The 22552-nt window shown below is 37.0% G+C and overlaps 1 protein-coding gene across 2 annotated transcripts in view; it reads left to right on the top strand.

The window, feature by feature from the left end:
- Positions 1 to 10809, top strand: part of IFT57 (intraflagellar transport 57) — a 49424-nt gene extending 38615 nt beyond the window's left edge. The window contains exons 8-9 of one of the 2 annotated variants that reach the window (XM_081759084.1): positions 2033 to 2177; positions 10499 to 10809. In XM_081759084.1, coding sequence (XP_081615210.1) covers positions 2033 to 2177; positions 10499 to 10671 — 318 coding nt within the window. In that variant the 3' untranslated portion in view covers positions 10672 to 10809. The remainder of the gene's footprint in view (positions 1 to 2032; positions 2178 to 10498) is intronic. The other variant, XM_081759083.1, reaches the window with a different exon arrangement.
- The last annotated feature ends 11743 nt before the right edge of the window (positions 10810 to 22552 follow it).

The raw sequence follows: 22552 nt of genomic DNA on the forward strand, positions 1-22552 counted from the left end.
GTTGGAGACCTTCGCGTTGGCGGCTCTATTGACCCCCTATTATCATAGAGTCATGAGTGGTACATTGTTCAAAAGTTTATGGAACACAGATTCCAACGAGATAACACAGATTCCAACGAAAAGATATCTTGTCTTATATGGAACCGTCCTGAAAATAAATGCAATTTACGTCAAGAAACTGAGATGCTTTTGACGCCCCTTCTCCCACCATATAAACAACAAGTACTCATACAAGGTATTACTATATAGTGGACTAATGCATTGCTTCACATACCAATTTTTGTGAGTGTATCCCCCAAGGGCGGGGAATGGCCCCCCATAAAATCTGATACAAAAAAGCTAGAAACAAGAACTTAACCTTCCTCTCTCTGCTGTGGTACCCCACATGTATAAAATGCATATCGGCGGAATGCTTCATCCTTCAAGAATATATTCATACCAAAATTATCTTCCTAGCGTAATTAGGAGCTGAACTATTGAGGTTTAAAACCTTGACGCAGCAGTAGCGTCAATGGGGGTTTAAAGGTTAACAGGAAAAAATCGTCCAAAGCTGTGACAAATACCAATCGATAAGTCGCATCAATCTTAATAAAATGATATGGGTGAATGTGAAACCTCATGTGTAGTTTTCGAGAAAAAACTTTTTTTTTTTTTTTTTGTAATTGCTGTACACACTTATTAAAACTCCACCACCACTCCATTTATTAAAATGAAACTGATACTGAAGTATACACTGATTAGGTATTTCATTTTGATACTCCAAAAACGACTATACTGATACAGCTGAAAATTGTGATTAACTCGTAAATCTTGATTTTTGTTGAACTATAATATTGTCCAAAGACAAGACATATATCTATCGATAGATCTATCAAACTAAGCAAAGTGACATGCTTGAGAATAAATTCTCATGCGTAGTTTTCGAGAAAGTCATTTTTATGGCATTAAAAAGTACGTTTTTATTGCCATTCAGATACAGTTGATAGTTTTTATTTTGCTGGAATAATTAATTTGTTTATTTGTGTACTGCATGTGAAATGTGGTTTTACTTTCTACGGTTGTGCCGTGTAGGCTAAAAGAAACCTAGAAGATGAGAAATGAAAGAAATGAGGGAATAAGGAAAATTGGAAGAAACGGAAGGACTCCGAGAAAATCCCACGCACACGGCGTTTGTCCATTACAAAGCCCACTTGGCGCTAGCTGGGATCGAACCAAGGACCCTACACACTAGAGGTGAACAGTCTACCATTGAGCCACTGCGGCTCCCAGTTATTGTTTGATTTCTCCATGCTACTTGTAAAGGGCACTTCATAGTTAGAGAAAAAAAAGACAATCAGGAAGATGTAACAAGTTGTTCAATCTACCGTTTAAGGTAGAATATGCAACCGAAATATTACGAAGAATAAATTAAATTTTCGTAGTAAATAGATAAGAAGTATTATTCTTTAATAGCTGTAAGCACCTGTCATAGTCGGATTTTTATTCAGAACATCAAATAAAAGAGAGGAGAAAAAATAGTTTTACTCCATTCACCAGTCCCCTGGTGTCATGTAAACATGCATGGCCGTGATGTAATATGAGGTGCATATGTACAAGGCATTCTTAGAAACTGATACATCTTCACTCCTCCTTAAATCTCCCCCTCTGAGTCAAAAAGGGCTTCGTACAGAATTAGATCTGGTGATGATCTATCTATTCATGGCTCTAGGTTACTCCTCTCTATGTGAAAATCTGATAATACTCTCACACAAAAAAGATACACACATTATTTCATATATAAGCATGTAGAGTATGACTAAAAGTACGATTCTTAACGTACTACGTAATATTCCTTCTTGTAATTCTATACCTTCACTTGGCTTGAATTTGATTTAGTGACATTGGTTTGTAAGTTATTGTCATACGTCTAATTTTTATTTTTTACTGGAGTGATTTTCTGTGTGTTAAATGTAACAAAAAATATTTACAAAAGACCTCATTAAAAAAAAAAAGAAACTGAAATGTAGTTACTTTTATTCTATTATATTTTAAGGACCAACTAGCTCGAACGAGGGAGCACTACCGTGAAGTGAGTGGAGGAGTGACTGAACGATCAAAAATTCTGTCTCAAATTACAGAAGAGCTTGAATCGGTAAAGCAAGAAATGGAAGAACAAGGTTCCAGTATGACGGACGGAAGTAAGTTATATTCCCTATCGTTCTTTGATGTAACAAAAGATAAAATAAAAAGTAGAGTAATGTAGAATTTAGGATTGTTATGATAATAACGAGTCGTCTTAATATTCTTCTCCATCTCCACGCCAGTATTTAAAAAAAAAAAAAAAAAAATAGAGAGTACAGATTAGTACGACTATTACGTCCCATATTTCTCCATAGTCTTATGCTTGTTTGAGAACTTCACATTCATAAACATGTGATATGCTAAGATCCTGGCATCCTAGAAGCATTAAATCAGACATAACCAATGTTACTATTCCTTTGGCAAGAGTACTTCCAAGATTAAAAAAAAAAAAAAAAAAAAGCTATAGAAATTGACTATTCCGTTAACACATGTCTTTATCAACGAATTATAATCTCAATATATTTATAGTATGTCCAGCAATGTAAGGACGATAATATGCCAGGTTAAACTGGGAGATTTTAATCTTAACTAACGCAGCATTTTTCGCGAATGACTAATTCATTTTCAAGCATGCTCTGTATCGCTTATTGATAAATATGTAAAATAATTATTCATTATATAATCCCTCAATTCTTCTTCACTAGAAAAACTCCTAGCCCGTGAGATTTATCCCTCAGTATAGAAACACTGAACTCAACAAAAATAATATGAAACTAAAGATAAAACATGTCGTATGACGTCATCAATAGTACTTACCTCAAAAGACAGCAAGTCCACTAGTTGTTTAAACACGCGTCTGTTTGTATTCGGCACTTGCGCAAGCTCATTTAGGATATTACTTGTAATAAATAACCTTCTTCTGGTTATTTTTCGTTAAAACCCGGACATACTACTATCTTTTCCTGAAATACGTCCAGAGAAAAGAGAACGTTTGGCAATCCTAAAGTTTGGGCCATCAGCTATAGAAGTATTCATGGAAAAGACCGACGTAACTTTCTGTCAATGGAAAGAAAATTTCTGGATTTTTTCTTTCTGGCCTTTGATGCAGAGGATAGTTCAAGATTCATAAGGTCGAAAAAAAAGTCTAAATCAGCGCTGCATATTACCAGAAAGAACAGTTGAAGGAGTAAGGGGAAAAAACGAGGAATGTCCATGTGTGTGCTTTATCGGGTGCTTTGTTCTATCTGTTGATGACTCTTGGTACTATTTAATTGTATATGCCATGCATCAGTAGATGTAGAAATGTCCATATAAAAGGGGCAAAAGATTTGACTAACCCTATTCATATTGTACGCGGTTTTCAATGTTAAAACGCCGTTTTCTCGAAAATGCAGTTTTGTGACATTCCTTCTTTTTTTCCTCTTACCCTTCAGTTCTGTTCCCAGTTTATGCAGATAATACAACTACCAGAGGTATGACGTATATCATGCGGAACTGCACCAGAACAAAACTTTAAATCACACGGCCAAAATATCATTGATCTACCGACGGGAAACAGACAGAGAAAGAAAAGAGTTTTAGATAAGAAAATGTGAGGACAGAAGAATTAAAGTTGAAAAATATTAGGAAAAGTACAAGGAGGTGAAATCTATAGAACTTTGGAGGAAACAAGGGGATATTATGATGGCAGTAAAAAATAAGAATGGGGAGGTTGTGAGCGAGACAAGTGAAGTCTTAGGAAGATGGAAAGAATATGTTGAAGACTTATATGAGAGTAGAGCTAGATAAATGACCTTGTTGAAGTGGAAAACGAAGTACGAGAGAATGATAAAGGGTTTAATATTCTTTAGGATGAGTTTGAAAAAGCTATATCCGAGATTAGGAATGAAAAGGGAGCTGAGATAGATAATATACCAATCGAATTCATTAAGAATATGGAAGACGAGGGCAAGAAATAATTGTTCCGACTCTCCAATGAAATATATAAAACAGGAGAGTGGCCGAAAGACTTCCTAAAGACGATCATGATACCGATGGCTAAGAAATCGAACTCAGAAAGATGTGAGGATTATAAAACTTAGTCCCATATCGCAAGCAGGAACAATTTTCCTCTGAATATTGAACAAAAGGCTATATGGAAGAACAAATGAAAAAAAGTTGAGGAAGAATAGTTCGGGTTCAGTAGAGGTAAGGGCACACAAGTTGCAATTGGCTCATTAAGGGTAGACTGAAAGGTTTATAGGAAAAGGGAAAGACGTGTATATTGTATTTATTGATCTGGAAAAGTTTTTACCGCGTGATTTGGGAGTTGTTGTTGGGAGTTCTAAAGAAGGTTGGTTTGGAATGGGAAGATCGAAGACCTATAAAAAACTTAATATATGAACCAACAAGTAAATGTTAGAATAGGGAAGAATGTGACAAAGGAGAGTGCAATTGAAACAGGGGTTCGACAGGAATGATGCTTCTCGCTTACATTATGAAATATCTATTTAGAAGAGATAGTAAAAAAGAGCCTTCATAATGAAGATGGAATATAGGTAGGAGTAGAATCATTAGGTGTATACGGTTTGCAGATGATATGGCGTTTGTTGCGGAACCTGAAAGAAAATTAATAAGGTGTTAGAAAACTTGAGGAAGGGCTGTGAAGAATAAGGTATAAAAATAAATACTAGAAAGACAAAAGCCATGGTAATTGGAATGAAGCAGTTGGTGTCAAATATAAAAGTAGGAGGGGAGAAAATAAATTATTAGTTTTATTAATATTATTATGGGTAGTATTATTAGTGATTATATGAAGTGCGAGCGTGAAATAAAAACAAGGTTAGGAATGATAGAAGTAGCCTTTAGGAGGAAGAAAAGTTTATTTTGTAGGATCTTCAGTGAAGAGTTGAGAAAAATACTCATAAAATATTTCATGTGGAGTATTGTACCGTATAAGGCAGAAACATAGACATTACGCAAAAGGGATATTTAAAAAAAAGACTGGGAATGTGGATGTGGAGAAGAATGGAGGAAGTTAGCTGTGTCGAGCAGAAAACGAATGAGGATGTTAGATGTAATGGTGAAGAAAAGAACAATTTTAGATATTATTGAAAAAAAGAAGAGAAACTGGTTGAGACATTGACTAAGAAGGAACTGCATCATGAGGGTCGTGCTAGAGGGTATGGTAGCAGGAAAGAGAGAGGGAGGAGGCGAAGGAGGCTACAGTTGATGAACATAAAGAACAAAGAGGTTAGTGGAAGACCGTGGAGCGTGGATGCTTCTCAGTTGCGGCAATTGACCTGCCAACAATGGCAGAATACCTATGATGATGAAGATATAACCTGCTGACGCATGGAGCTGCAATTGGTGTCTATACCATTCCAATCAAGGACATTCCCGTTAAGAGACCAGATACTGGTCCCATGGATTACTGTACTTTTAGACTTTTCAAACGGCTTTTATATATATATAAAAGCTTCAACCAGGAATGAGACATTATGCCCGCAGTACAGTTGTGAATTTTTATATAAAAACAAAACATATAAAAATGCTCTCTCACAGATATATATTATAAATGTACCTGGAAGGTATATTGCAGTAGTCTACGGTTATTCACAAGGGGGGCCATTGTAAACATGTTCTGAAATTCAGGAAAGGATTTTTCTTGGGCTTTACAGCATAAATAGTAATAAGCATAATAGCCATATACTGTTGTTCCCAGACTTTGCATTTGAATATTGTTATATTTATAAAAAATGTAATGAAGTTTTAAGAATACAACGCGTTGTCGTACGTAGGGAGGAAGACTGTAGCTATCAAAATATTCTCCACAACTAGTGTTATCAATATAAATCGTAATCCAATGGCTCCCTAATTTTGTTGATGGATATTTATTTACAGTGATTGACAGGAGAGAAATATGTAGGAGCAATTCATTACTATAGTGCGTCCAGTAAGAGAACGTCTCTGACAGTTCGCAGTGGCATTGCCACTACACGCGTATCAAGGTTTTTTTCGGTGCAACTGTAGTGGCAATTTAATTAATGGTATAAGACAGAGTGATCGTGATTGGTAACACTGGTATCAAAGTAGGGAGTGCAATGTCCCACTGCATGTGATAAGAAACGTCAGAGACCATCTCTTGTTGGCCGTGCTATAACAAACACTCCTGTAAAATGATTTCTAAATAATGGACTTCCGTTTAAGGCACTAGCTATTATAATGTATTTAACATGATGAATTGAAATGACAAATAACGTGTATGTATCTTATATTTAAAAATGCAGAATAATGTTGTGCTAGTGGTCGATTTCTAGTTGTGATGAAAACTCCTCATACACAATACAGTTTGCAGACTCTCTAATTTCTCCTGGACATGTACTTCCAATCGGATGGCTCCATGTCGTTAATTCCAAAAATGACAATCTTCAGCAGAAGAATCCGGTGTAAAGTCGACTACAAACAATGTATATCTATTCTTGTAGTCCTTCCTTGAAATTGTATTTCCAGTATTAATAAAATGTATTCTTGATCCTGAGAACAAAATGTGATAAGTTGAAATGTAGAGATTCTCTTCAAAGCTGATTTGCAATGGTTTTGAAGGTACAGCTTTTCCATCTACGTGCAATGTAAAGGAATTAATGTTCAGATGTCTAAATTCAAATGGATTTCCGGTAATTGTTTCACTGGATGTTTCATTTGATATAAATCCCACAATAATACGATTTGGCAATGTTCCCATAAACAGGTCATCAAAACTTTTGAACTTTTGGATTGTGTATCTTTCGGGGTGGTAAATGATTTCACTTGAACTCTTGTGAGAGAACTTTGGAATTTTACTGTGCCAACTGAACACTAGGACTAATGCTGACATATTTTTACTTGCAACAATGCATCTACAGGGTTCCTACTGGTCAGGTAAATCAGGGAAGTCAGGGAAAACTCAGGAGAAAAGACTGGAAATCAGGGAAGGTCAGGGAAATTTTATAAAATATATTTCTTCTAATATTAATTGTCCACCATTTTCAGCTTAGCCAACCACTAATGATCACAGTATGGAACGTATCTAAGATTTTGTGGGTGGTAAGTGGAATGTACGTATGAACAATTGATTATTATTTGTCTGTATAGAATAAATGTTCTCATATATAAATATTCACCGTTATTTATTCTTTATTTATAGGTCAACGTGATCCGACACCTCTCTTGAAAGTGAGGGAATTTCCTGCCAAAGGTCAGGGAGAAGTCAGGGAAAGAGGTTTCTCTAGATCAGTAGGAATCCTGATCTAGGAATTTATTTTTGTCACTGACACCCCTTTCACTGACCATGAGACAAAAGTTTGGTTTCGCGGGGATAAGTTTCACACGTAATTCTACTCCATGAATTAAAAATGTATCTTGGTTAAAAGTGTCACATGAACATATCCAATCATATCGAATTTTATAATCTGCTTTGTTAGTTTATAACGTTGGTAAAATCCTTTGTTCTCACTGGTGGTTACGTTCATATCACTGGCAACATCTTGGAACCACATTGCTGTTTGTAAATGTGTAATTTGAGCTTCATCATCATAATATAGCAGTTTTTCCAGATACGAACAATACGTATGATTTTGTGACGGAAATTAAATCAGTTTGTTGGGCAGGTAGATTTGTACTTCACTAAACATGACATTTGGCTTATCCGTTTCAGTGAATGGGGAAATATCAATTTCAAAATTTGTTCTTGGATGTATAATAATATTTGTGGCAAATCAATGTATTCACCACTGCTATCACTCACCACAAATTCTATTGGTAAATTTTCATCTACCGAACTAATTGATTTGTAACCAATAATATGACTGTCGAGAGCATTTGTTTGCATTTGGGTAACGTTAAAAAAAATGTCCAATTCATTTTTTACACATTAACGAAATTGATGATGCAGGAAAGCTATTCTTGAATTAATCGAAAATGTCTGGTGACGATAATGGGGTTAATTGTTTTTCCTTCTTATGTGATAACTTATTTCTCTTAATATGATTGGAGCTGCTGTTGATTGTTGGAAGGTCAACCTCAAACTGAGAGCAGTCGTCCCACTTTTCGTTTATCATATCCACTTCCCAGCATGGTTCTCAACTTAGTTTTTAGCTTTTTCTTGTAAATTTAATTTTTCCTGTTGCATGTATGTTGATGCATGCATACATTGATGAAACGATTATTTCAATGATTGATTCGGTACAACAGTATCATTAATCATATTTGCACCTGATTTTAATAATTGTTTTTCTGCAACCTTAGCTCGTTGTTTCACTAGTACTGATACTGAACGAAATAAGCCACCAAGGAGACTACCAATAACATGTCCTGTTTGATAAGAACTTCCCACGTAGACGTTTCCTATGCCAGATAACGCTTGTTTTTGGTAGTATTGTGAATACGAATCTGTCATGACGATGACGACGGAAGTGTAGGTTTGTACAAATAGTTCCAAGAGTGCATATGACATACAATACCTGTACTGTCCCTTAATCGATTTATATTTGCTCAAAATCCATTTTTCCACCGGGACATAATGTGCAGGATTAAATATTTGCACTGCGTGACTTTCAGATATATGAATGACAGGATCCATGTTGACAGTCAACAGTAATGGTACCATTGTATCTCCAACGATGACAGATTCAATGATGTCACAGTAGACATACATTTGTATGGTAAATTGAATCGTATATCAGGAATATATTGTCCCTTTTGCGTATCTTTAAAATCACTTTTCTGTTCAGATCCAAGAATTATATTAACATTTGTGAGAATTGTACAGAAACCTGGACTTCCTTGTTGATATGATTTACTAGGCATACATTATTAGCTGCATCATAGGATATGAATAAATTGATTTCTTTATGACGTGTATTAATTGCATGAATAAGATCCCGTATATTGTAATAATAGCGTACAGAGATCGTTACAATCTTCAGAGGTCAGACTAGTAATTTATAGAAGGGACAGTTGACCTGAGGCAGATCCACGAAGAATTCGGGATGACTTGTGGGGTTCTTGTTTCCGAATCATGGTTGGAGGTAGGAGAAGGATATATATTTGTCGATTATCTAATATATTCCATGCCCAGAAGAATGGAACGTGTAATAAATGCAGAAGAGTGTGGGACACACTATTAGTGTCCTCACCTCAATTCCCAAAAACAGACCATTTTAGGGCTACCTAAACTCTTCTGAAAAAATTATTGTAGCAATCACTCCTTGTATCATATTTTTGTCAAATTCTGCTAATAAAGGAAAAATCTCTATGATATTTGAACTCAAGTCCTGACGATAAGAAATCCCGCGCTCTAACAGTGAGCTAAAATGAACGCACCTGTAAGCCTTTTCTGAAGAATGATGACTTTGAATTTCCGGTGTTCGGTCCGGGTCGGGTCCGGTTTTGCAAAGCAATTAGTAACGTGAGGAAGAATAGAAGTATTTGTATACTACAAATATCGAGTGTATCAGAAGTCTGAGTCCATAGGCCAAGACCGTTATGAATAAAAATGGAAAGAGAGGAATGTTGTTGGAAATACGTGCTTTTGAATTTAAAATTGTGGAATTTTTCCAATTGCACCAACCATTTGGTATCACACCGGTAAGGCGCCCTATGGTAAATGAAAAGCGAGATTTTCAGTTCAAAAAGTTATTCGAACGGAACATAAGGAGACCAAAAAAATGACACGAGGAACATTTACATTATTGTGTAAGGGAACCTGGAAATCTCGAATCCGTTTTCCAGCAATACTGTATTGTTAATATGGTGAGAGCCCAAGGGAACAGCCTGCTAAACTGGTAATTTTTTTTTCATTCATTTAACATGGGGCGTCTTGCTAATGTGGAACTCAAACGGCAGGTGAGATTTGAAAAATTCCGTTGTTTTGAATTAAAAACCACCAATTCCCAACAACATTCCTCTCTTTTAATTTCTCTGTGTACTTGCTTGTAACTGAGTTGGCGTGTGGCCCCGGACTTTTAATACACCACGTATACACAGAGCGATAATCATTCGAATTTAGGAATATTCAGGATTAAATCCTGCACTCAGGTCAATCAGTAATTTCTGAAGGAAAAAAAAATAAAAACCTACATACTCTAAACATAGACTTAATTCAGAATCTTATTCTTTTCTTGTCAATTTAAATCTTTCTCTGTGGTACAACACCCACTTCTGGTACGAACGGTCCGTTTGTTTTCTCGGGATTCTTCCATTTCTTTCCACATTATCATTCCATAAATTTGCTCTGTCATCAATCATCTCCTTTAACCTAAAGTGCATAATCGTGAGACGTTAGTGATTTAATTTCATTGTGAACTCCCCGTGGAAAGGATATACTAGTGAGCTTTTATTAGTTTGACATAGAATATCATTTTTATTCAGAAATATTTTAGCAACAACTATCATTGTATGTCTGCATTTTTTGTTTCAGCTCCCTTGGTGAACATTAAGAAGGCTTTGGCAAGAATTAAGAGCGAAATAATAGCTATGGATGTGAGAATAGGAGTTGTGGAACATACATTACTTCAATCTCGATTGAGGGACAAATCACATATGCAACAGGATATGAACACACCGATTCCAGTGTTTCCTGGTGTTTACTAGAAAATCTAAGTTTTCTTTTTTGCTCATATTTATTTATTGTCACAGCACCGCAGGTGAAACTATTGTGCATATTTCATTTGTGCCTTCATGCAAGTTTTATTGTGTAAATATTGTTTATTTTAAAATCAAATAAATATGTTTTACTTTAAAACATGGATTCTCAACCTTTTATATATACTGTATGGTGCATCCTTTGTAAATCCTGCAAACTGTGTCTCATTCTTGTGGCTATATGGTTAGCGTACTCGCCTTTGAGGCGGGAGATCCGAATTCAATGAGCTCATGTGGTTCGGATCCCATTTAACCTATAGGTCCACATTTAATATAACCTCGCTATTGAAAGAAACGCTAAATTTCAGCCCAGCCAATCCACGTCCCATCCGTTGCGCTATACTGGGATAGCCAACTCACAGTACATATAGCGTATCACTTTTGATGTACAGTGCCTTAGGAGTGCTACAAAAAATGTAGCTTCCTTTGCTGTACTACTATAGTATAAAACCTGTTAACTTTGAAACCTTTTAAACTTGACCGCCTGTCTATGTTGGCCTCTTTCCTACAGAACCTGCATTTTCCCATAAGACATACATTATTTATTATCCTATAAGTTGACAGCTATCTTGGAAATTGGCCGCATTGAAGTAATACTGTTCTTGAGTCATTAATATTAAGTTCTTTTATGTATGTTTAACACCCATAAGATCATAATTTCTTAGGATATCGTTTACTGTTGAGTTTTTGAGGACATCAGTAAACTGAAGGGAGAATGAGTAAGATTTATTCATTGAAAGTAACTTCTCCAAACATACAGCAAACTGTGGTAGTCTTTATTGCTTTTGACCATTGTCAAAAAGTGTATCAATAGATTGGAGCCGTTAAGGTTTCCAGTTGTGTTCTATACCGCAACACCATTTCATGGTTCAGTCCAGGCAGATTAAGATGTCTTGTGTTTTCGTCACGTCTTCGAATCCTTTTCACATTGGGAAACTTGGAGGAAATTGAGGATAAAACAGTGTTCGAATAAATCTAAATGCGAGACTACCGAAAATCGAGGCAGTGTTTACCGTTTGCCTGTACGTGCATTAATTACTATGCTACCATCTCTCGTTCAGACCATCCAGAAAAAGCAATATGGAGGGAAGTAAATTAAGTTTTTGAAGGAATTCCAAAGTGCTGCTTCTAACTTGGGATCTCCAGTACGCAGTGGAAAGCTTTAAAACGTCCTATAGAAAGACGGGCATGCATGGTCAAGATAAAGGAACTTGATCCTATCCGAAATAGACTCATCGAAACATATTAGACCAAGGGCCAAGAGGGTGATAACTCCCCCCTTAGGGAACTTTTGATACTATATTAGAAATGTTCCTTAGGGTCCTTAGAATCAAAAAAATAGTTGTTGGTCAACATATAAGTGCAACACCTGGGTCCTGGGGCCCTTAACCCTTTAGCACCCGTGTATATATACAGACATCGATGGAATCTTTTTAAATGACTGTAGATCAGACCGTTAGTGGAACACTGGAACAAGTTATACCTCGATCGATTTGTAAGATTGTAGGCATTCAGTTTACGTAATGAACCGGACATTTCTGTGTACAAAGGAAAACTAAGTGAGGGATATTTAAGAAAATTTCCCTAGAAAAAGTCCCTTCTCGCGATTCTTTTAGTTATTACGTGGCAACACTGCAAACTAGATGAATAATAAAAATGCATTTATGTGTCCTATTTTATGTTCAACTTCAACTGAAAATTTCGTCTAGAGCCTTCAAATAGCAGCAGAGGAAATATGTTTTTTTATATCTTATATATAAAAGAGAACGCACAAATCCTTTGTTCCCTCATCACGCTAATACGGCTGAACCAATTTCTTTCATTTTTGGGGGGTTATTAGGATTTGGACCCTAGATGGTTTTTATCATATCACTTTAATTTTTAATTACCAGTGTCTTGAGATAATTGACCATTCAAGTGTCCATAACGTACAAATCCTTTGTTAGTTCATCATAGGTAAAAATAAACGTATTTATATGCAACCCGCATGACCGTGTCACTCGGCGGGTTAACATAAATGACAGGCGATATAATGTTAACATTTACTGCAATCTACTATGGTTTTTATCATATCACTTGAAAGCGAAAAAGTAAAAATTATCTAAGTAACAAAGTTTATTGCGTTCCGGGGTGACCGCAGCGAAGCGGGGCGGGTTAACATAAATGACAGGCGATATAATGTTAACATTTACTGCAATCTTCTATGGTTTTTATCATATCACTTGAAAGCGAAAAAGTAAAAATTATCTAAGTAACAAAGTTTATTGCGTTCCGGGGTGACCGCAGCGAAGCGGGGTGAACGCTGCTAGTATATATATATATATATAGTCTTCACAGGGTTCATAATAATTGATTTTCATGGAAGTACGAGTATGACTTTGTGTCAATGGTGTCAAATAATTCAAATGCCGAAGCCAATTTTAATACAAAACAACAGACAGGAGTCAATCTTCAAAGTCCGAACGTAAAGATGAATATTGCTGAAATTTTATAATTAATTACGATGACAGACAAAGAAGCAATCAACATGACACACTAGAAAGTTTTTTCTAGGGGCTTAGGCCCTTCTCTTTCATATCGTAGTCCACCTAGACAAATTAAAAATGTAGAAATAATCCATAATACTTAATTTAAACTTCAAATCAAAATTTGTGTGTTTCAAGAGGCCGTTTATACACAAATTTCATATCTTTAGAGCATAGTTTCCTTATGTAACAGTTCAAACTACTATAAGTAACTATCGGTATAAAACAATGAATGTTAATGAGCTTAGAATTTGCCTCTTTCGTACGGGATATCAGATTTGACTTTGTGAACAGCAGTATTCATGGTTTAGAGGCGACAAATATGATTATATTATTCTAATTACGATACGAGAATTCTAGACAGGATTATATTAATTAAAATTATTGTTATGAATGATAATGTTATAATGAGATATGAATAAGTATGTAATATTTAAATGAAGATATTGATTATGATATTAGATGAAATAATGATTTCATAAAACGGCACCCGACCATGTCTATGGATGTAAAATATAGGGATGGCCAGACGGATCCGGATATCCGGTTCTTGGATCCGGATCCGGAATTTCGGATCTTGGATCCGGATCCGAAGTTTCAGATCTTGAATCCGGATCCGGAATTTCGGATCTTGGATCCGGTTCCTGGACCCGGATCCGAAATTTTGGATCTTGGATCCGGATCCGGAATTTCGGATCTTGGATCCGGATCCGAAGTTTTGTATCTTTGATCCGGATCCGAAGTTTCGAATATTGGATCCGGATCCGGATATCCGGTTCCTGGATCCACACCCGAAATTTCGAAGTTCAGATTCGGACTCCTGTTTTGAATATTTTAGGCCTTAGATTGAGACCCAGAACTAAAATATCCATATGTATAAAATTTACTAGGTGAATTTTATCTAAGTCAGTGGGAAGACAATTCAATTTAAATGACAAAAGATTACATCAAAATGTCATTTTCACATTTTTCGGGGTTAGACCATTGTTGCGCACACCCCATCATTTAGACTTTAGTATATCTTTAAACGTACTACAAGTATGCCACTTTCATCTCAAGTCAGTAGTTGTATATATCTGCCTTTTGTTATATATTAATCGAGTTAGGATTAAAATTCGATTGTTTGTGAGACCTATGATAATATTTTCAGTATGAGTTATAACGTTGAAAAACTACATAGTAATGCTGCATATTTTCTTTGTGCCACATTGGAATTTAATGTAGTCTATCTTATACAGTCGGCTCTTATGATTAATTCAATGATCTGAAGTCCTGCAGCATTACGCTAAAATCATGGATGCCTTTGAATTTTCGTCATCATTTCTATTTTTTTTATTACGAGCAAAATATATATCATAAGCGGTATTTTACATAATAGACCCTACATATAGACGCAGATCAGTCAGTTGATTGCTTAAAGTTTATAGCAAAGCTTAATTAAGTGGGGATTACAATTACTGTATTAATATGTTATATCCTTTAAGGTTAGAGACTTGAAATTTGGTATTTGCATTTCTCATTGAAAATAATTTGACATGTGTTTCAATGTTTTTTGACGTTTTAGTAAAAAGGAAAAGAAAAGAGATGGAAAGGAAAGAGGGTGGGGATTGTAATTATTATAATAACATGTCGATATCTGGGGACCTCTGAAGGTTAGGAGCATAGAATTTGGTATTTGGACTTTACATTTGAAATAATTAGGTATGTTCTTAAGCGTTTTTTGATGTATGTCTTAGAGGAGAAAAGGGGCGGGGAGAAAAGACTTTTATATCTCGGAATCCTGGAATGTTAGAGAAATGAAACTTATTGAACAAAAATTCGTTATGAAATGAAATCCTTGAGTTTTACGTCCCACGTTTATGCCGGTTAGGCTAGAGGAGACGGTGATTATGAGAAATAAATGAAATGAAGAAAGTGGGAGGAAACGGGAAAACCCCGAGAAAACCCACGAGCACAGTGTTTGTCCATCACAAAGTCCACACGGCGCGATCTGGGATCGAACCAGGGACCCCAAGCACCGGAGGTGAACGCTCTACCACTGAGCCACCGCGGCCCCTTAAAAATTCGTTATGTTTCCAGGCGTATGATGTGCGAAGCCGTAGACCGAGCAAATGTGTGGGCTGGGGGAAAAGCCCCCATGTACTCGCACTGAAATTCGGTATGTCTCGGAATACCGGAATGTTATTACATACAATTTGATATTTGAACTGAGATTAGGTATGGTTGTAGGTTTACGAGGTACGAGGTCATAGGCCGATCAAATGAGATAGGGCAAATCCCCAGACATTTCTTTTTAAATTGATTATGATTAGAGGCTTTTGTGGTGCGAGGCCCTAGTAACGGGGGTCTAGTGGCGAAGCCCCCAACTAGCCGAGGTCTATTAAGTATATAAATGTATTTGCGTAATGACTGGAAATTGCATGTATGCCTGTGGACAAAATTGCATAAGTAGCCACGAGAAATGACAATCCTTTAAGATAAAAATTTTAAAAAGCTACCAAAATGTACTCTTGAATGAGTTGTATATTATGTTTGCGCATGGGCGAATCCAGAACGGACTCCTGGAGGAGGGGATGGATTCTTAGGGGCTGGTTGGGGATGCTAGCAGTGAAAAATTACTTAGATGATCTGAAATTTCCACAAATTACTACTAAAGTACACTGTTAATGGTGGCGCTGGGTAGGAGCGAACGACTTTACGCCCTCCCCCTGCATCCGCCTATGTGTTTACATGAATGATATAGCTCCTTATACAACCTATGCAGAGTTAATAGTAGTGGATTACTAATTACAAAGATACGTGTTACTGCTCGAGGCTCCATATGGTATTTTGTATACACATACAGTACATTAATACATTGATTTTGATACATTAATTGCCATTTAGAACTTCATCTCTACTACAATTCTTAATTCTAACTGGAGTGGTACGGTCACAGAGAAACGTAATTTTAAAGAAGGAAAAAAAAAAGCTCATCAAGAGCAAGAAAAGGAAGTTGATCCTTAATTTGATTTGATCTATATTTTATGGGCTGTTCCATTAGCAATGGCCTAGCCCATCACGACTAGGAAATGGCCTCATTAGGTGACCACAATAACTCAGAAAGAATTAGAAAAGTAAGCAGCCTGAGCCTAATGAAGAAGCTTGAGACTAAGGTTTCTTCCCAGCATTTGACTAGTGTTACAGAAAACAAAGGACAAATTTTCATCAGGACGACCGCTTTAAAAAAGATTTACTACCTTTTCGGTCAAGTATTTCCACTAGAATCTGACAATGAGATTGCTCTCACCTAAGTCGACAGTTTTACTCAATCAAATTTGGAGTAATTGTGACATATTAAGGCACGAAAACCAAATATCAACAGAATGAAGAGAACGCAAGGCTGTCACACGATCAGATACCAAAAGTGTCTTAAAATCTTATTTTAAGCATAGGAATGAAAATCACTTTGTCAATAATTTCGAAAATTTTGCTGATTCGGAACACCCGAATTTTCTGACACGGAGTTTCGAATCCAAAATTTCGGATCCGGATTTTGGGATCCGGATCCAAGATTCGGTTTTTCGGATCCGGATCCAAGATCCGAAATTTCGGATCCGAATCCAAGATCCGGTTTCTCGGATCCGGATCCAAGATCCGTTTTTTCGGATCCGGATCCAAGATCCGAAATTTCGGATCCGGATCCAAGATCCGAAATCTCGGATCCGGATCCAAAAATATCCGGATCTGGCCATCCCTAGTATAATATGATGAGGATAGAATATATTAAACGCCCGGTAGATCTGCTGTACAATGACGAAGTGATAATTCCGGAATACTACAGTGATATCTGTTAATAAGTTGAACAAAGAGAAATGAGATCTATATACCGATAATTGCTTACACAAATAGCTGTACACATAAGGAATAACTTTCAATAAACGCATAATATATATATATATATATATATATATATATATATATATATATATATATATATATATATATATATATATATATATATATATATATATACAAAATATGGAAATTTGAGTTGAAATATATCTTGAGAAATGGTTATAGTGAAGTCTCGAAGATGTTATATGCCAAAATATAATCTCAGAACATTTATCATGAAATCTGTAAATTTATATCTATCTCTACAAGAAGCTATTGTAATTCTATTAGAACATAAATTTGTCTCACTGTTACTGTGACATTTGATTTCTTTAATGTTTATTAGTTTAATTAATGAATACATATATAATTCACAGATAATAGCGAAGTCGCAGTGTTCAGTGTCTCGCGCGATGTGATTGTTTCCTGGTTGTTGTTACACTTAGTATCTCGGCACTTACCTGAATCTTCTGTGAAGACTCTTTCCACGTCAGAACGCGTGGTGGCGACCCAGGCCACATTATTAAGTATATATTTTTTAAACCGTAGTGCAAAAGAGCATTTCAAAAAGTGACTATTTCCATACAGGTTTGGAAGTTAAGTTGAAGTCTAGTCAAATTGCATCTCAGTTATATTCATTGTGTTCTTGTCTGTCTGTAAGTTGATAATAGTAGCACATTCACCTTGAAATCAACGTGTTCTCAGTTACTCTGAAGAAGAATACCAAACAAGAAGAAGCCAGTCAGACAGACAATTCCAACAAGAAAAGGGATTGCTGCTGTAAAAATCGAAAACTCTGTGTAACACACTACGCATAAAACGAAACTGACATAAGGACGTCAAATTACATCGGAAAAAGCTTCTATAAAAACTTTCAGGTCAAAGAACTACGGCAAGAGATTGACACTACAAAAGTGCACCACTTAACATCAATTTGCATCCAAATTCCTACAGAATACGATACAAACAAACACGGTTTATCGCTGGGACTACTAAAGTTTCACAAAATTACCACGATTGCTAAGTTAGTCTGCTTCATCATCTGTGTGTGTGGGGGGGGGGGGGGATTGTACACTCTTAGTTGATAATTCACCATTTTAGGAGCGCACGACAGTATGTAGCAGACGTCCTGTTTAACGATGAGCAGCGCGTATTTTACCAAAAATAGAGCTAAAATGAGGATCTCATGATAAAGGGGAAAGGATGTTTCATGGGACACACTATGACATGTGTTACTAGGACAGCTGAACATGCCATTAAAGGATCACCTATTCGATAGGAAGATGAATCACTATTGTTACAGATTCAAGAAGTGGATCTCACAGCAGCCGAAATAAGGTACCACAACTTGTACCAGATCGTTCAGCTGAAATTGTATACACGACTCCAAAAAGTGCATTACCACCTGTAATTCTCCTTTTCCTGTAATAGCAGGCAACCCAAAAAGCTCGGCGGTTGGGTTGGTTGCAAATTCGAAAGGCGTTGGACTAAACCTCAATTTTGTCACAAATATATCAGTGTGGAAAACTGCAAATAAGAATTAATCAAATTGTTAAGAATGACAATTTTATTATTGTGACGGAGTTGGATGACATCAAAACTTACAAAAGGACTTAAGCAGTTCAAACAAGATGAATGGTAAGAAACAGATATAAGAAGAAAGCATTTCTCTCTTTTCCCCCACCGCACCCTAATTTCTTCATCCATCGCAAGTTTTAGGATCCCCTTATACCTCGACCCCCCCCCCGAATATCGAAAATTTAGAATGATATATTCATGTCCACATATTCGCGATATCGAATATTGATATATGATAATATAGATATCGACGATAGCGATGTATCGACATATCACAGGCCCAGGTCCGAGAAGTGATGCTTGAAATATACTGGAATCAACAATCAAATCCTAAATAAGTTCTCCATTTCCGTATTCAATGTTGAGGGGGAAGAGTGTGAACCCGAATAGAAATTTTAAGAAAAAACAAATGTTAAGATAAAAGTAGGTTTTCCGTCTCCCCTAGAATACAAAAATTAACAGAAAACTATTACTGTAATTTACCTTTTACTTCTGTTTCTGATTGTTATCACAAATCAGCGACAGTACACATACTTTACATAGTATACCAATACACTCTATAACTTTTCACAACCAAGCAAGCCGGAAGATGAATTTCCTGTGATATTAAAGTGGAATGTTCTACAAAATAGTCATAATTCATTGGCCATATTTCTATCAGTACTTTGGTACGGACTGAGCTACAAGACTAACAGAACTAGAAATTAGAGATTTCATTCCTTTTTTCTCTCAGACTAAAAGACTTCTGCATTTTCCTGAGATTTTCATTTTCTTAATATAAGTCCCCTATGCTGGGCTAGTTCTCGCTACCGCGGTTTCGAGGTAATCAGTAAACGAAAGAGTAAAGTTTGTCGACTCTCAACTCTCGACAATTTCTGAGAAGATATTTCGCAGTTCATGTTGTTATTTATTCGTTACAAAAACACTTCTAGTTGACTCTACTCATGGTGAATTACTGAACTTATAAACATTTACAATTATTGAAAAATGAATAATTATTTTTAAACATAAAAAGTCGTTACAGTTCAGTAGAATGCAGTAGTAGATGGAAGTGAATGAAAATATTGTTTATTTGTTGAGATGTGCAAACTGAATGTGAATAATGTTTCCCATTTTCTTGTCCAGAGGCGGATCTACGATGGACTTCTGGGGGCTCAGTGGTCAATAATACTCCTACTTAGAGCTCCAAACTCTGGAATGGGTTTTATTTATATATAAAATAAGAAAGATTCCCTTTCTGGGGAGCAATCGCCATGATCGCCCCCTGGATCCCGCCCTGCTCTTGTGTAGCAGACTTTGAAGACATTTAGTTCGTGTATGCTCCTGACGATGCTGATAAGGGATAGCCACATCTGGATAATGTTTTATTCTGATATCGGATAGAAACTTATCCGGATTTGCAATATTCGGTTGCCGGCTAACAAAACGGATGACGGATGACGTAGAATATCCGGATAACGGCTGACGGATAATATCCGGATAACGAATGACGGATAATATCCGGTTAACGGATGACGGATAAGATCCGGATAACGGATTATAACCGGATGACGGATAACGGATAATATCCGGATGTCGGATAATATCCGAATAATGGATTTATCCGGATAATTAGTAAAATTAAGATAACGGTAATATCTGGATAATAGATCATTCGGATAACTGATTACATCCGGATGACAAATAAAGGATAATATCCGGATAACGTATATAGTTTTAAAAAAGACAATATAGGAGAAGGACGTATCAGTCTTTACTGCTCATGGAGTTATTAAAAGACGATCATCGGGTAGTGCTCTTTACCATTGAAAGATATTGCTTCTTAAAATGTTTACTAGTAACTTCCAATTTTCTTGTTCTTGTTGTGGGGCCCGGTGGATCAATGGTAGATCGCTTACTCTGGTGCGTGAGGTCCTTACTGTTTTGATCCCAGGCCAAATAAGTTTGCGGTGGAGAAGATCGTATCCGTAGGTTCTCTCAGGGTACTCCCGCTTCTTGCCACTTTTCATTCCATCAATTTTTCTATTATCATTGACTTGCTGTAATCACTGGGTGCGGTGGTTCAGTGGCAGAGCGCTTCCTCTCGTGCGTGTGGTCCTTATTTTTTCGAACCCCAGCCAAGTAAGTTGTGTGATGAACAGGATCGTATCCGTGGGTTTTCTCAAGGTACTCCCACTTCTTCCGGTTTTTCATTCCACCAATCCCCCTATTATCATTGACTTGCTTTAATCATTGGGCGCGGTGGCTCAGTGGTAGAGCGCTTCCTCTTGTGCGTGGGGTCCTTATTGTTTCCAGCCGCAGCCAAGTAAGTTTGTGGTGGACAAGATCGTAACCAAGGGTTTTCTCAGGGTATTCCCGCTTCATCCCACTTTTCATTCCACCAATTCCTCTATTATCATTGACTTGGTTTTACCATTGGGCGCGGTGGCTCAGTGGTAGAGCGCTTCCTCTGGTGGGCCAAGTACCTTTGTGGTGGACAAGATTGTATCCGTGGCTGTTATGAGAGTACTCCCACTTCTTCCGACTTTTCATTCCACCAATTCCTCTCATCATTGATTTACATTAATCATTGGGCGCGGCGGCTCACTGGTAGAGTGCTTCCTCTGGTGGGCCAAATAAGTTTGTAGTGGATAAGATCGTATCCATGTTTTTTTTCAGGGTACTCCTGTTTCCTCCCATATTTCATTCCGCCAATTCCTCTATTATCATTGGCTTGCTTCAATCATTGGGCGCAGTGGCTCAATAATAGAGCACTTCCTGTGGTGGGATAATTAAGTTTGTGGTGGACAAGATCGTGTCCGTGGGTTTACTCAGGGTACTCCGGTTTCTTCCCACTTTTCATTACACTAATTCCTCTTATCATAGATTTGGTTTAATGATTGGGCGAGGTAGCTCAGTCGTAGAGCGCTTCCTCTGGTGAGCCAAGTAAGTTTGTGGTGGACAAGATTTTATCCCTGGGTTTTGTCAGGGTACTCTCGCTTTCTCCCACATTTCTTTTCACCAATTCTTCTATAAGCATTGACTTACTTTCATCATTGGACGCGGTGGCTAAGTCGTAAGACGCTTTCTCTGGTGGCCAAACAAGTTTGTGGTTTACAAGATTGTATCCGTGGGTTTTGTCAGGGTACTCTCGCTTCCTCCCACATTTCATTCCATAAATTCTTCTATTATCATTGACTTACTTTAATCATTGGACGCTGTGGCTCACTGGCAGAGCGCTTTCTCTGGTGGGCCAATTAAGTTTGTAGTGGACAAGATCGTAACCATGGTTTTTTCTGGGTAATACCGCTTCTTCCCACATTTCATTGCACCCCTTTGTTATCGTTGACTTGCTTCAATCATCGGGCGCAGAAGCTCAGTGCTAGAGCGCTTCCTATGGTTGGCTAGTTAAGTTTGTGGTGGACAAGATGGTATCCATGGTTTTTTTCAGGGTACTCCCGCTTCCTCGCAAATTTCATTCCACCAATTCCTCTATTATCATTGACTTGGTTTAATCATTGGCGCGGTGGCTCAGAGGTAGAGTGCTTCCTCTGGTGGGCCAAGTACCTGGTAAGTTTGTAATGGACAAAATCGTACCCGTGGGTTTTGTCAGGGTACTTCTGCTTCTTCCCACTTTTCATTCCAGCAACTCTATTATCATTGACTTGATTCAATCATTGGTTACGGTGGCTCAGTGGTAGAACGCTTCCTCTGGTGCGTGGGGTCCTTTCTGTTTCAATCCCCTGCCTGAAATATTTGTGGTGGACAATATCGTATCCGTGGATTTTGTCAGGGTACTCCCGCTTCCTTCCACATTTCATTCCATTAATTCTTCTATTATCATTGACTTGCTTCAATCATTGAGCACAGTG

Source organism: Thermobia domestica, chromosome 5 (genome assembly GCF_964235325.1).
Source record: "Thermobia domestica chromosome 5, izTheDome1.hap1.1, whole genome shotgun sequence".
NCBI lineage: Eukaryota > Metazoa > Arthropoda > Insecta > Zygentoma > Lepismatidae > Thermobia > Thermobia domestica.